Here is a 15,593-nt window from a genome sequence, read left to right as displayed (position 1 = left end):
TAAAAGTGAGGTTGTGCTATGACCGGTATTAAATTTTGGTTAGTTCATGATTTGTAAAATCGACTTATCTCTACCAAAATGCATTTCTCTTCTTCTCTTCAGGCTAGATTTGGGCCAAGTGTTTTTAAAATCCTTCCAATCAGGCCTAGAGAGAAAGCAGCCATTCCACGGGCGGACCTGGGCGGGCCTAGACTCTAGACCAGGGCCGCCGTCCGGGTCATCGGCTGACTGTGCGTCGGAGGGGGGCGGCCTGATAGCCAAACATCGCGTCGCATCCGACGGCGGCGGCGGGCGCGGAGGCCTGCCCGGGTAGCGATGTATAGATTTCCAACCGCCTCGTTGATCGCCGTCGCCATTCACCATTCACAACCGGACGGGCAAGGAGGCTACACGCGGGTACGTACTGCCACCACCCGACATTCGCAAATTAGGCAAACTACAATCCGATGCCGCGGTGAAGCTGGGTTACTCTCTTCTAATTCCTTCGAATTCATCCTTTCCAGGGGATGAACGCGATTAGATGAGAAGGGATAGGCTTGCCTTCTCTCGCAGAGTCAAACAAATTTCTATTTCTTCAGTGATATTGGTACGCTTAAGTTGTCCTAAACAGTTGTATACTGGCTAAAGAATACTGTTATATCTGTACATACCCTGTGTTTTGGTACAATAACTGTACCTTGTGACAGCAAATTCGTGCACATAGAATGTTGGTTAATCACAGCATGAGCCTAGAAATGCCGCTCTTGCTCTTACTCATCCACAGCTTGCCACAACTGAAAGGGATTTTTCGATTCCGGTTCACGGGTCGCCTCCGAACTTGGCAGGCCGTACTGGAATAGCGCACTTCCTTCTGCCAAGGCATGCCTGACAAAAACAAACACTTGGTTATTAGGATTGTAGTGGCAATAGGATAGTGCATTATGATATTAGCAGCAACTTCTTGAGAGGCAGAAAAAATTACATCCTTTATGACAAATTCGGTTGTTTCTGCATGGCAACTCCCAAGGCAGCTGCTGCCAGAGCCTCTGCAACCTTCAACGGGATTCCCGTAGCTCGCAAACTCAATATCTGTGATGTGCTTACCTTGCTGGCACCGGAGGCGTACTGCTGGGTGCTTTTTGCGTGACAAGAGTGACGGAGTAGATAACTCATTCACACTACTATATACTCTTGTAACTGACATTGTATTTACAGTTATCTGTAGCGGGTCACCACCCATTTCCTCGATGAGGACGAGGGTGTTCTCTCCAGGTCTCAGAAAGTATTGTGGTATGTGGTACCTTTTAAAGAAGACAAAGAAATTTGACATTGATTATTGGTTCATTACGGGTTCAACAAAACAGTCTGTATTATGAATAGGAACTATCTCTACTACTGACAAGGACTGGGATGGTTGTCCGTTAGGGGTTTTGTAGGAGACCCAGTACCGTCCGATGCTCTCTCCGTTGATCCACACCTCACCCTTCCCCATACTGCTGAGGTTCAGAGTGACTGGGTCACTCCCCCATGGTGCGTCAAATGTTGTCTGCAGCAAACATGAACAAATTGTCCCAACTGTCAGTTACCGTCCTGTGGATTGAACATGCGATTGAAGTCTATCAGGAGTTCAAGACTTATGTGCATTCGTTGTACCTTGTACCATATAAGTGGAAGAGGCATGGGCTTATCAATGGCAGTCCATTGAGCACGAGATGACCCTTCAGGTGTGTAGATTTTGTTCATTTCTCCAGATAAGCCAACCTGCACACAGTGTAGTTGCTTGAAAATGGACATCTGAGATTGATCTTTCAATTCAGAATGAGCGTTGACCTTGGATTTACTTGGTGTTTCCACAGTTCATTGTTCAGAGAATGTGATTTCCGATGTCCCTGTTGTATGCTCACTTTACGAACTCCAAAGGTTCTTCGCTCCATGTAAGCCCCAGAGTCCTTTTATTTGTTAAATAAAAACTCAAGTAATAGCAAATAGTAGATACCTTATTTCATAAAAGAGGTGTTTAATACTCATCTATAGTCCTTCAGTTTTCTGGGTATATTTGTTAGTCATAGCTGATGAAATGGTTTGTTTAGGATTGCAAGCATTCATGTAAACTGATTTTAGTTTAGAAAACAAATGGGGTGATGTGTTTTGTTCACACACAAAATATATCTTTTAGTGAACTGAATTTAGTTCAGAAACAGGAAAATTAATTTTCTAGTGAACTTGTTTCTTGGTTAAGCTATCTTTGCAATCTCTATTCGTTATGTGTTTTTTGTCTCTTAGAATTATGGTTGAGCATTTATTCTGTACAATCCATATTAATTGTCGCTGATATGGATCGGAGGGAATAACTAACATAATTACCATTGTACTCGCTCTCGTTCCATAATTCTTGTCTCAAATTTGCCCAAATATGGATGTATCTATTCCTGAAAAGCGTCTAGATACATGTAATATTTCGACAAGAATTATGGAACGGAGGGAGTATAATTTAACACTCACCATGGCTCTACCCATGCATTTTTTGCACTGCACTGCTGCCTGATGGCTAACAGTTAGATGGCAACTCATGCTCGCCTTGATTTATTTATTTATTTGCATTATATTTGTATATGATAGTCTATAGAATTAAGTGGAAGTCCTACTGGTGATCCAACCATGACGCTTAGCAGTGATATGGAGTTTGGTCCTTCCCTTAGTGTAATAGGTGTCTTTAGAATGATACTTCTTGGTCCATCATGACTCCCATGAACAGTACCTGATCACATATAGAAGAAGATAGCAAACAGAGTGAATATGTGACTGTGGAGTAGGGAATAGTGGAAGAATTTTGTCCGTGCTTCTATCAACTGCACTGAGAGAGTACTTTTGTCCTTACCTACATAATCATTGTTGATATAAGCATGTAAAAGATGGGCTTGTGACTCCGCATGAAGCACTGCCTGCCTATACCCATTTGATCTATAATCATATCTGCATGATTTCCATATTTTATGATTAATGTGTGGGCAGGAGGAAGTATTAGAAACTGATGGTAACAATGAAACATTAAAAAATATAATCAAACTGAAGTCATCCTACCCAGCGATGTACCAAAGATAATCTGTTTCATCTTTTGTAGTTGAGAGATGTTCGAAAAGCCGATTTCCAGTGTGTGTTGCATTATTTATTGCCAGAGGAATAGGTTCTTTGAATATTTTCCAGCTATCAACACCATTCAGAGTCTGGACTACTTGCGCTGTTCTTAAACCATGTTGTGCATTTATCTGCCAACAGAATTTTTTTGATGAATAAAGCACTTCTTTCAGTTCTTCAGTGACTGAAGACTTGAATGTAGCTGGCTCACCTTGGCTGTTTCAAATATTACTCTCCTGCAATCTGAGAGGATACTTATCGATTTAGGAGCTAGCTGGAATTATGCTCCGCCAAATTGGATGTTTGATGTTTTATGCTTGTCCAAGTTTACTAGGAAAGCCACGCAATTGGACTCAGTTTCAAAAACATGCCCCTGTAGTACACCAAAAATTAGTCGCTTAGATCAATGGGATTTTACTGAAAATAAAGTATACCTAGTTCTGTTCTCCACACAAGTTCACCTCTTGTTGTTGACCAAATGAATAATTAGTATATGCTCCTGAAAGTAGTGGTTCTTCAGATTGCTTTACCGCAGCATGTAATTCTCTGAGATGAGACCAAGTTGATTGCCAAATTAAGCCTGGATCGATGTATACCTATTAGTTCAATATACATAATAGTGAACTATGATTTTTCTAAAGTAGAGTGTTCTCAAGATCTCTTATTGATGTCACGAGTTGCTTACTATACATGCTACATGCTCTAATGGATTTTGCCTTCCTGGTAGACTAAGCTCGTGTTATGATATTTTCATACAACAAAAGTTTGAAATAGTTGCATTTAGAAGATGTAATGCCTATCGTGAAAGGAAAGAAATACTTGCCATATTCATCAAGCGGAGCTCCGTCATAGTAGCTTGTTGTCACGTAGGACGATGCAAACCTCCCAAAGTTTGTTCCACCATGGTACTGCATCATAATCCGTAACCATATGAGGTCACAAAAATAAAAATTACTGGGAGATGTTAGGACAGTTTCTTAAAGTTCCAGAGTTGCTTAGGTTGTACCATGTAATAATTTACAAAGCTCCCATTTTTTCTTGCTATAAAAAGTGCAACTGCAAAAGCAAGATCTGCTGCTGATCTGAATCTTGGGTCTTGACCATATAAAGGATAGCTGTATGCAGAGAAACTTGCGTGTTAGGCCATTACCACTTGGGACGTGAAAGATGCTCAGAAAGAAAAGCGGAATGTTTGTTGCGCACCGAGATGTCCAATTTTCTGTCCATAAAGCGGGCTTGTTAAGCGAATTCGGCCCAAGAAATGTTTCCCCGCAGATGAGGCCATTGCAGGTATTAATCTAGCCTCGCAATATGTGTTATACTGGTTAGATTGGGAAGTTTGTAATCATGCATGATAGAATAAGAAAGGGCACTGACAATTGGATCTGGGGCATCATCCTGCTTGCACATCATCCATGGAACACCTGTCTGGAGGTTTACAGCCATTGCTGCTGCCCACTGAACATAAGGTGGTCCCCTTGAATGGAATGCTGCCTCAACCAGCTTATATTCATTCTCAATCTGCAAATTAAATTTCCAAGGTTTCATAAAAAATCATGTGATACAGATCTCGAAGGACAAGTACTGTCCAATTGAAATTAGTTTAACTGACCTGCGATATGATTATGGGACCTCCTTGTGGATAGTATAATTTTGCATCCTTCATCATGTTAACTATTTTGCAACAAAGTTTTGCATATGCATCTGCAAGTACTAAATATTTAAATGAGGAATATAATATGATAGTGTAGCATGAAATAACTTCACTTTTGGTGTTTGTGCAGTTGACATGGGATGTTTGGCTTGAGTGATCACGTCATCCATTATGGGTTGGTCTATCATGGGATGATCCCTCTCATTTAGTGGTATGACTCAATACCTCATTTTATATTATAAGCCCTATGCTTATGAAGGACAAGGTGGTGATGGCCCGACCCATTCCGTTCCATAGCCAGTTCACCATCCTGGTTCCTCAAACAAGGGAGTTAGGATTACCTGGCCAATTCACCACCCTGGTTCCTCAAACAAAACAGTCCCTATATATTTTTAATTTCTAGATGCCTTTGCAGTTTTTTATATGAAATGTACATTATTACTCTCACCGAATAGATTCTTTTCCATCCACCCGCAAACATGTAGCCGCACTCTATTAAAATGCACAATGGAGCACAAAGTTCAGTTAACCCTACTAAACAACAACAAATTCTCACCCAATAGATGACATGTCGTTTCCACCTATTTGTTACACTTGTATGTGAGAGCTGAGAATCACTGGGCATATCTTTTGTGCTTGCTTAAAATGCATCGTGAGACAGTTTGCTATGCTATTGTTCTGAAGTAGCGCAGTGTTTTACGAACTACAACTACGGATGGAGAAATTATCCTGAGTATAAGGTAAGATAGTTTATTTTACCATGTGAACAAAGGATGGAAGGAAACGAGAAATGATATTTTTACTCTAAATTATCCAGCTGCAGTTACAAGATTATGCCTCAAGGGTACATGGTACTGGTACTGCCTTTGGTAGCGTTATACCTTGAAGGGTTCATTATTGCTTCTGAAGGTAATGTTTGGGACACCACGTAACCAAAATGGCAGGGCTCTGCATGAATAAAGGATTGGGTAAAGATTTGTATGTTCAGGACACCAAAGAAATGAAACTCTTCCCAGCATATCATGATCTCATACCCGTATTTCCATTCCGACTCGACGAAGGGACCAATCCGGAGGCTTACATAGAGGCCTTGAGCCTGGACTTCTCTGATGAATTTCACCAGGTCATATCTTCCTTCAAAGTTGTACTGATCCAGCAAAAAGTAATTTGAGTATCTTAGTTATAAAATGCTCTTTTATTGAAGTTATTTTATTTGTGACCTGGCCCTGTACAGGCTCATGAACATTCCAGAAGACGTATGTTTGTATGACATCCAGGCCACCATTCCTGGCGTTCTCAGCGAGTCTTGGCCACATCTGTTAATTGTATTATAAATTAGTTTGAACGGATGAATCAAGTCTTCTGCTTCATATGATTTCTTGCTATAGCCTGTATGTAATTATGTATTTACTGTTACTAACCGAGCCACTAAATTCATAACTGACGGGAACTCTTATACTGGCCATCTGTTTATCTGGTAAGTTGGAGGCGTGCTATAGTCTAGCCTTCGTTCAAAATAGCACAGTCTCTGCATCTAATTGTCACGTCATTCTTTCGGGTATTATGGAGCAAACCTAATTTTTTTTTAAGCGAAGACTGCTCACGGTTTTCGCATGAGCTATCAGCTCTTCTACCATGAACAACAGATTAACCACCTCCCTCCTGGGGTTTCTCATCTAAAGCTCACATGCTTGGTCTAGGACAAAGTACACAACATTTCCAAATTAAAAAGATGAGATCAACTTCAAGCAGGAAGATAATCAGTGCAAGATGACAACTTTAGCTCGCAACTATTGCATCAAGAAACCTTTCCTCTAGTGATTCTCATCTAAAGCTCACACCTTGAGCTCAAATTAAACAATGGGACCAACTTTAAGCCGAAATTAGAACCAGTCCAAGACGACAAGCACCAAACATCAGTCCAGGCAAAAGCATGGTGCATACCTCAGGTGTGCTTCTTGGATAATGTATGTCTCCGGAGAAGAGCATTCTCTTGGTGCCATCCAGTATGAGGGCTCTGCCGTCGTAGGTGACCTCTCTTCTCGCCGTCCCGTTCTGTCCTCCCTCCTCTTCCTCAACCCAGACCCTTCCTGCCGCCGCCGACGGTGAGCGTGCCATTAACGTGCCCATGAGCACCACCGTGATCACCGCCGCGGCGTCGGCCATCTTCTCTCGGCTCTGGAGTCTGGACACTGGTTCCTCCTTAATTACTACTACTTGCATATACACACACGCTGCACCCGTGACAAGTAGTATTATCATGCGTTCGTTTCACCGCTAGTCGCGGCGGCAAATATTCATAGGGACGGTGGTAGGTTTTCGGTTGTAAGGTTGTGTGTGTTTTGCTGTTACCTTGGTGAGCTACCAGCCAGGGACTTTTTAATGATAGAGAAAAAAATGAACATGTCATCTTGTTTCTGCAAGAGATCACGCCAGAGTAGTTAAATTCGATGATTTTGATACTCACTCCGTCCCGAAATAACTGACTTGGATTTCAAGTGGGTAACCAAAATGTATACTCCGTATAGTTACTAATAATAACATGTTACTGAAATTTAATAAAAGTGAATCTGTTAATAACATGTTAATCCTGTAGAGCTGACATTCAATTTCAGTGTGGTTTACTTTTTCCTTCCGAATAACAGATCGATGAGTTTCCGCCTTCCAAGGCCGGTTACGCCTGTCAGGTTCACACACTCCTTCCCCTTTCTCCGCTCTTCCCAAACTTCCAATTCTTCAGGGTTTCAGATACCACCAAAGCTCATGGCGGAGACGTCCTCGTCCTCGTCCTCGGCGGCGGCTCCCGCCCCGGCCCCGTCCTCTGATCCGGCGGTGGATCCGACCGCGATCGCCTCCATGGCGGAGGAGGCGCCACCGGAGGAGATGACGCTGGTCGTGAAGTGGAGCGGGAAGGAATACACGGTGCGGGCGGCGGGGGACGACACGCTCGGGGAGCTGAAGATGCGGATCTGCGAGGTTACCGACGTCCTCCCCAAGCGGCAGAAGCTTCTCTACCCCAGGCTCATGCTCAAGGACGACTCCGTCCTCCTCTCCTCCCTCCCCCTCAAGCCCAGCCTCAAGTTCAGTATGATTGGGTAAGTGGGTCCTCGTAACCGTGCCTCCATCCCCGTCACATCGGCTGTTTGTTTCGGATGCTTGTCTGCCGAAAATAGTTTAGTCGCGTAGAAATGGAGGATGGTTTGGAACTCTCTGCGGAGACGCCTAGGTTTCTGTTGGTGAATCCATGGGAGATGTGCGCTTAGTGGGGATTGAGCGCTGATGCTGCAGAACTCTGAACCAATTAACAAACCCTAGCTTGCTTGGTCTCTTTTGGTTCATCTGTTTGCGTCGTGTTATTGGTGAATTGAAATGGTTGCATGTTTTCGTATGTGGGATAGTGGGTGTGGCGTATTTGATTGGGGATAATAGGTATCCGGTGTGGTCATATGCAGAAAACAGGAAATGTTTGTCTATCTGACAGTTTAGATGAATGGATGGGGAATAACAGCAGAAGCACGTCATCAACAAGCGCTGGTAGAAATTATAGGAGTATGCTATTTTCATCTGAGAAGGGAGAAATTACCTGTTCAAACTTTACCTCTTATAGTTTTGATTATGTTTTGTTGTGCTGCGATCGTAGATTCTCATTTGGACTGGACTATATTTAGTGCACAAACCATCTCTGAAGCATCTGAAGTTGTTGTTCCATTGCGGCCTTGTCAGATAACTTTTACTGATGGTTGCATTATGAACTTTGTTAAGCCATTTTTCTTTTGGATCAGAACAGCTAGTTATAATCTAAATTCTGGAGATGTGTGGTCAACATTTACTGCTTCTGTGCTTCTGAGTTATGATACCGTTTGGTGGTTGTTGCCTGTTAGTAGGCATACCAGTAATGTGGCCTTCAGTGATTCAGTCCACATGTTTTGGAGATGGTAACTGAATTTGAATTCTGACGTGAGAGCAAAGGAAGTTTGTTTGGACTTTGGGTGGTTAATGTGGGCCTGTGATTTAGCCTGGTCTCAAGCATTTTTCTCTTGGACCCTCTCCGTGGGTAACTCGCCAAATAGTAAAACTTCAGTTTGGTCAGCTCTTGCAATGTTCTGTTTGTTTTTTAATGTGAACTTCCTGTCATGCTTTCTCACGTTTGCCGAACAATTTAGATTTCTGGTCATTGCTCGATGAATCGTATTAAGCTGCATAAGTCTGTGATCAGTTCGTCAAGTCATGCCAGTGGAATGCTTATATATAGTCTGCAGTGACATAATTTGGTTGTGTTCGCATAGGCATAGGCTGATCATGTGTTCATGACTATTTTAGTGTATAGTGAGATGATACATTTTGCATATGGAGTTTGGAACTGTGGATTGCTATTTTAGGATAACATTCTTGTGAGTGAATAGAAAGACCCCATTATTACTTCTGTAAAACCTTTAATTCCACTCTACACCAGTTCCAATTGTAGGATGATTAGTGGATGGCGGAGAAAGTGTTATTCAAGTGTATACATTATATAGACATATACCATAGCCATCGCCTATTTAATACTAACCTATTGTTGCATGCTTTCAGTAAACCATTGATTGGATCATGTGTTTTTCACCAGCGAAGTGGTATAGTTATGAACTACGTGGTGTGTGAAAATAAATCTGATCTTCGTATTACAAATTTCAGGCTGTGAACTACGTAGTGTCTGAAAATAAATCTGATCTTTGCATTACAAATTTTAGGTTCCTGAATAGATCTTGCATTCAGATCACTCTTGTGGTATATTGTACCTCAAACAACATGCTTCACTCCAGAATTTTAATTTTTGAACTGTGTAGTTTCCTTCCATACTTAAGGTTCCACTGTTCACTTTGCAGTAATCTATAGATCTGTTAAGTTTTCTTGCACTAAATTTCAGTACGGTTGAAGAGGAAATATTAGTGGATCGACCAGATGATCCAGAGGTACTCGATGATCATGAATTATTACAGGATGAAGTTACAGCTATCAAGGATAAAGATGTATACCGGCAAAAATTAATACGACGTGCAAAACAGTATAAGGTATATTTCCTTGCCACTTTCATTTCTTGTCATATGCCTCCTGTATTGATACTTGTATGGTTCTACACTTTTACTTATTTGCCGTTAGTTCTGTTATGCTTCTGGTGTTTGCTCTCCCTTCAATATATGTGGAATGAGTCCACTTTCCTGCATGGTTCCAGCTTGGAGTGCTTTGAAATTTGATATTAGGAATTACTGTGTGATTTGCCATGATAAACAATCAATAGCAATGATTGTGCCCTGCTTCTGTGGCAGTACTTGAACCCCTAGACTCGCAACATTTCTTTGAGCAATAATCTGGCACCTTAATTCTGGTTTGTATCTCCTATGATGTAACCTACTTCTGCTACTGTTGGACCACAACAGAAGCAACCAGTGTAGAAGTGCATGCATGCCGTTGGTTATTATAGGAAGCTGTTGGGCCTTTCTTAACCGTAAGATGAATTTGAGGTGTGATGACAAGGTGCTTGTGTCCTGTATCAGTCCTGGTTCTCCTTGTATAAAGTGATTCTCCAAGTCTGATTCACATGTCTGTGTGCCTATTCCTGTAGGTGAAGCTCTTGAATCCGTGCCGCGAAGGAAAAAGATTACTTGTCTTAGACATTGACTATACTTTGTTTGACCATAAGTCTCCAGCTGAGAATCCTTTGGAGCTCATGCGTCCATGTAAGGACACTTTCATCTGCACTGTTGTGTTTTTCAGTCAGCAGTCATGAAGTCTCATGGCATAATCCTTTTGCAGTTCTTCACGAATTCCTCACTGCTGCATATGCAGAGTATGATATCATGATCTGGTCAGCAACTAGGTAAGCCTTTTGCTATCCTTAACTATCTACTAATCGGACGTAATGTGAAATGGATGAAAAGATAAGTAGATAACCATTGACCATTGAATGTAGTATGAAGTGGGTGCAGTTGAAGATGGAGCAACTTGGAGTTCTTAGCAACCCTGGCTACAAAATCACTGCCCTTCTGGATCACATGGGGATGATAACTGTGCAATCTGAAAAGCATTCTGAAAAGAGAACTTTCGACTGCAAGCCTCTTGGTCTAATTTGGACTAAGTTCCCTGAGGTAAGCATTCTATGCTTAGTGTATGACTAATGAATATGTGATCCTTTCTGGTTGAATTATCTGATCATTGATCCTGGCTCTTTCATATGCAGTACTACAATGAAAACAACACAATCATGTTTGATGACCTCAGAAGGAATTTTGTCATGAATCCACAGAATGGTCTTGTGATCAAACCATTCAGGCAAGCCAGTAGGAACAGAGCCAGTGATCGAGAGCTGATAAAGCTTACACAGTACCTGCTTGCCATTGCAGAGCTAGAAGATTTTAGCAAGCTGGACCATGACCGTTGGCAATCCTTCATAGAAGGAAATGGCAAGAGACACAGACGCAGGTAGAGTTTTCTTTGGTGTAGTTATCTAGGGGCAGAAACTTATTGATGACCTGCTTTTGTTAAGTGCTAATAACTACACATACTATCGCACCGAAATCACCAAGACAGCCCTAATGTCTACCTAAAACACACTGCGGAAATACCCATGCTTGGTTTGCAGTTCACTTTTTGCCAAGATGCACTTGTTTCTGAGCCTTTCAGCTGTGTGCGTTTTCAATTTCAATGTCAAATATATTAGCTTCGCCCTGTGATTTTGGTCCATATATGTTGGCCACCACTGTGGTATCCAGCTTGCATGTTGCGCAGTGTTTTGCAGCAGTTCTTAGGGCGGTAGATAGAATCATGAGCATGCCCTTGAACCCTCCGGTGGGGCACTTGACTGAGCCGGATTCACTACTGCCAGTGTGTGGTGGTGATGTCTGATGACTGCTGAGCTAGCATCTGGCTCCCCCGACGTATCATTTCGAGTATCATAATGATGCTGCAGTCTTATCAGCCTACGCCATCTGTATTGTGACTGTATGTAGCAACCAAGTTATGGTTCCTGACTAGCTGTCGCCTTGTTAGGTCTCCCTCTTAACTCAGTTATACATTTTTTTCTGGTTTTGCGCCATTGCTGAGAAGATCTAGAATGGAAGGCTATGAGTGGCCATTGAGAAATAACTTCGGCGCCGTCACTCCCAAAAGAATCGCAATGCAATCTTACAGTAACACTCATCTCTCACTGGTAACTGATGATAAAGTCCTTGGAAAGAAGACCTCAAATAATCTTTTCTACGGAGTATAAGGTCAGTGTGATTGGAAATTGTTATTTCGGTCGTCTCTGAGAATCAGCAAACCTCCTTTTTTACACTGGTGGCGTTGCTATTTTCGGTTATTGCTCCCTAACCCCAGGACCATCAAAGGAGATGCCCCACGGGCACGGGTGTGCTGGGATTCAGTGAAGGGATCCCTTCAGATAACAGCGGCATGCCCGCATGTGGACCACGGCCATGTCTGGCCAATGCACCCCCGCGCCTCATGCTCCTAAACTTGATGTGAATTACAACAGGTCCCGGTCGAAGTCAGTTGTGGTCTTTGGTCTCTATCCTGATGCCAAAATGACTACTTCACTACAATTCGTAGGGGCTTGTCTTCTTCGGTCTCCCCTATCCAAAAAGACCCTAGAGCCGTGAAAACTAACTTTTCACTTGATATTGCAATTGTTTCATCGCAAAAGTTGAACATAATCAAGCCATTGGATTTCGGTCCTCAAACATGGAGTACTTGAGAACAAAGCAAGAAACACCTCACAGCAGACTCGGTCATTTATGTAACACGGCACGGCGGTACAGTACGGTACATGTTACAAACTTACAGAAGGACAGGTGTAGGAGGGTCAAATCTAGGACTCTTTAGGGCTTTACATTTTACAGCGGAATGGAGAAGCACGATCCACCGCAGTGGCACACAACACTGCCGACATTTTTTTACTTTTTATTATTATACTCGGTTAAAACAGAATGACGGATATACGAGGGAGTAAAATATGGTGGTGACACACGCAGAAAGTAAACTAGACAGCCTCAGCAGCAAACTTGTAAAATCTTGTCTTTTTGATGATTCATCAAGCCAGGAGCCAGAAGTTCTTCTGCCACCGGGTGCTGATGAGGTACCCGCCCATGCCCTTGCTCTGCTTCCTCACCGCCAACGTCAGGCACGCCGCCTGGTTGATGCACTGCTCCACGAACTCCTCGCTGCTGCTCCGCAGGAAGCTGCAAGTTTCAGGGCAGGAGGTGTAAAACGGAAGCTAGCCATGACAAGACGAAAAGTTACTTAAACTGACTCGGTTTCCACATGATGCTTTTACTTTACTACTACATTGCTATCTTGTCCACGTGAAGATGGCAACAATCAGAGGTTGTGTCTGTCTGTAGGATCCTGTGCTTTTTTAGCTGGGTTGTGGGTAAAGGGACAAGAAAAGCATCTGAGATTTATGGATAGCACATGGATCTGTGGCCTAGTGTTGTTTGTGGACCGTGCTATTGAACGGGCAGCGAACAAGGTGTTCCTCCCATCGCTTGTGATTGGGCTGGACTGCTGGACCCTCTAATCAACCATCATAAAAGGCGGCCACAAACGCCTTGCAGGAGATCTCCCCCTCAATGTGCAAATAACCACTTCACTCGACAAGCGAAATCTGACTCCCTTTTTACAGTTCTTTTTCCTGAAAGGATAAGCTCAAGCTGATGCCTGTACAATTACAATATTGCTGCAGGACTATTGGGATTTGGGATCCAGATATGAATGACTCTGAACTTCCCTTTTTAAAATAAATAAAAACTACACAGTGCAGGGTACGTACAGGCTGACACCTATGACAGATTCTCCCAGCCGATTTCTATTCAACAGTTGACCTTAGCCTCACATTGTTAACACAGTAGGGATTTGATAGATACATGGATACACTCTAATAAGTAATGTGTGGTGAGATGCTTACCAACTTAGCCAGCAGAGAGGGGAGGGCTTGCTTTGGCTGAGCACCAGCACGGAGGCCTCCAGCTTCTTCACCTGGCTGAGGACAGTGGCCAGCTTGGGACCTTGGATCACAAGCGCTTCAACCTCCACCTACCAACATTCATCTCCATGCCATGAGTTCTCCACTTTTTTTTTCACAGGCAAGAGGACAAAGGAATAGTTCATGAGCGTCCGGTTACACTTACGCCGGGGAGTACTATGGTGTACTGCACTACATTGAGATTCTGACTTTTGATTCAAGCAAAGCAAATCACGGCCGGCCGGCCGGCAGGATTGGGTTTCGTATAATGCCCTTGTTTATGGCCGGCTTAGGTGGGAGTTTTGCTTGTGGCTGTGGGAACCTTGGGAGGGAGCTTAGCCCCACTGCTAATTTTGTTCTTTTGTAATTAGAATCCTTTCTTTATGGATGGAGGCTGCGGGACCTTTTGGTCCTCTGCCGAGATCCATCCAGCCATGATTCCCTTTTCATGTATGTTGCTGATCCGATCTACTACCAACTCTGGGATAAACCATGAACAAAAATCTCTACACTACAGATTAGCTCTAGGTGACACTAGCTTAAACCTCCGCAGACAAAATAGTATAGCTACATAGCATTTTCTTTAGGACTGCTCTTCGTGAACGATGCCTTCATGACTATTCTAAACATATTTTCTCTAAGTAAAGTGTAGAACATTTTATCACAGGGGTAAGTAAAAGACACTCTGAAATGCTCCTACTAGCAATAGCAATTCGTTTATGCATGCCTCCAAGCACATGCTTCCAAGGGGGGAGCCGGAAGCCCGGAACCAAGCTTAGCCAGTGCATAGAGACACGCTCCCACAAATCGGCAATTTGAAGTTGCAGAGCACAAGTAAACCAATGCTCAGCTCGAACTGCAGACAGTCAGTGCACGGACGCACGTACCTCAGGCCTGCAAACCTTGCAGAGCGTGCCGAGGGAGTTGGCGAGGGAGGCCGGGGCCGCCGCGTCCTGATCCCCTCCGGCACCGGCGCAGTGCGGCAGGACGTGGAGCAGCGTGAGGAAATCCCCCTTGCTGGCGACGTGCGTGAGCGCCCACATCATGGCGTGCTTCGCCCCCGAGCTCTCGTCCACCACCACCATCACCCGCTTCCTCCCCGCCGCCGCCGACTCCCCCTGCTTTCCGCCTCCGCCGTATCCCCTCGCTGCCGCCGCCGCCTGCCTCTTCTTCGACCACCGCTTCGAGCCCCTCCTCCTCCCGCCAGCGCCGCCGTACGACGACTCCTCCCGCGCCGGGGCCCCGTTGGTCGCGCTCAGCTGCCTCAGGAAGTGCTCCCCGGCGCCGCTCGCCATGGACTACTACACTCTACCGGCAATGCAGCGCAAGCCCACTGTGCTAGCTAGCTGAGGAAGAAGAGCGCTTGGCGCCTTGGTGCGAGTGCGATACGGCGCTGGTTAAAGTGGGGAAGGTGGCACGGAGCGGAACCAAGGAGATATAAAAGGATGGAGGGGCTGAGAGCAAAAGGACAAGGCTGCTTAAAGAGAGGAATCAAGGAGACTATGGATGCCTGGCTATGTTACGTACTTCCCTCCTTCCAACAATATGGACGTATTAGCTTTTCGTTGATCAATGTTTTAATCATAAATTACTCAATTAATATATAATTATATGACATATATTCATATCCATTATCTTCCTACTCAAGGATATTTGTGGTTATGATTTTGATCACATTAGTCTTAGTCACGTATTCATGAAATAATTTGTGATGAAAACCTTGGTCACCGAACACTAACATGCCTCGTATTGTTTTGGACCGCGGTACTAGCTACTCGCCTACTCCAGTGGTCACGACTCACGAGCGCGCTCCACTTGTGCCGCGACAAA

The 15,593-nt window shown here is 43.8% G+C and overlaps 2 protein-coding genes, 1 long non-coding RNA gene and 1 pseudogene across 14 annotated transcripts; 2 read left to right on the top strand and 2 right to left on the bottom strand.

The window, feature by feature from the left end:
- Positions 1-138: 138 nt before the first annotated feature.
- LOC106865966 lies at positions 139-6,285 on the top strand. Of its 12 annotated transcripts, none has more exons than XR_002963113.1 (9): positions 141-396; positions 504-586; positions 1,195-1,269; positions 1,360-1,703; positions 1,836-1,913; positions 4,230-4,583; positions 4,899-5,508; positions 5,586-5,891; positions 6,003-6,285. It is a non-coding gene; the product is annotated as an uncharacterized LOC106865966 (long non-coding RNA). The 12 variants fall into 12 exon arrangements; XR_002963119.1 differs by having other exon boundaries at positions 1,797-1,913; positions 4,240-4,404; XR_002963115.1 differs by having other exon boundaries at positions 1,797-1,913; positions 4,230-4,404.
- Positions 552-7,319, bottom strand: LOC100845385 (annotated as a pseudogene).
- A 147-nt stretch (positions 7,320-7,466) lies between these two features.
- Positions 7,467-11,469, top strand: LOC100845076 (ubiquitin-like domain-containing CTD phosphatase). The gene is made up of 6 exons (XM_010234332.3): positions 7,467-7,863; positions 9,675-9,819; positions 10,371-10,485; positions 10,562-10,625; positions 10,719-10,893; positions 10,986-11,469. Exons 1-6 carry the CDS (start codon positions 7,532-7,534, stop codon positions 11,229-11,231), a joined length of 1,077 nt encoding a protein of 358 aa, XP_010232634.1. The 5' UTR covers positions 7,467-7,531; the 3' UTR covers positions 11,232-11,469.
- A 1,024-nt stretch (positions 11,470-12,493) lies between these two features.
- Positions 12,494-15,199, bottom strand: LOC104582909. The gene is made up of 3 exons (XM_010234330.3): positions 14,651-15,199; positions 13,707-13,834; positions 12,494-12,981 (listed from the first exon to the last, which is right to left on the bottom strand). Exons 1-3 carry the CDS (start codon positions 15,056-15,058, stop codon positions 12,834-12,836), a joined length of 684 nt encoding a protein of 227 aa, XP_010232632.1. The 5' UTR covers positions 15,059-15,199; the 3' UTR covers positions 12,494-12,833.
- Positions 15,200-15,593: the final 394 nt, after the last annotated feature.

The sequence above is a fragment of the Brachypodium distachyon genome, chromosome 2 (assembly GCF_000005505.3).
Source record: "Brachypodium distachyon strain Bd21 chromosome 2, Brachypodium_distachyon_v3.0, whole genome shotgun sequence".
In the NCBI taxonomy this organism is placed as follows: Eukaryota; Viridiplantae; Streptophyta; class Magnoliopsida; order Poales; family Poaceae; genus Brachypodium; species Brachypodium distachyon.
The sequence above is the reverse complement of the archived record's forward strand: the minus strand, read 5'-3'. Positions and strand labels throughout refer to the sequence as shown.

Coding starts and splice junctions, on each gene's coding strand:
- LOC100845076 (XM_010234332.3), top strand. CDS start 7,532: ATGGCGGAGACGTCCTCGTCCTCGTCCTCGGCGGCGGCTCCCGCCCCG. Junction 10,626..10,718: donor ATGATCTGGTCAGCAACTAG/GTAAGCCTTTTG, acceptor CATTGAATGTAG/TATGAAGTGGGTGCAGTTGA. Junction 10,894..10,985: donor TTTGGACTAAGTTCCCTGAG/GTAAGCATTCTA, acceptor TTTCATATGCAG/TACTACAATGAAAACAACAC.
- LOC104582909 (XM_010234330.3), bottom strand. CDS start 15,058: ATGGCGAGCGGCGCCGGGGAGCACTTCCTGAGGCAGCTGAGCGCGACC. Junction 13,835..14,650: donor GCAAGGTTTGCAGGCCTGAG/GTACGTGCGTCC, acceptor GAATGTTGGTAG/GTGGAGGTTGAAGCGCTTGT. Junction 12,982..13,706: donor CCTCTCTGCTGGCTAAGTTG/GTAAGCATCTCA, acceptor TGAAACTTGCAG/CTTCCTGCGGAGCAGCAGCG.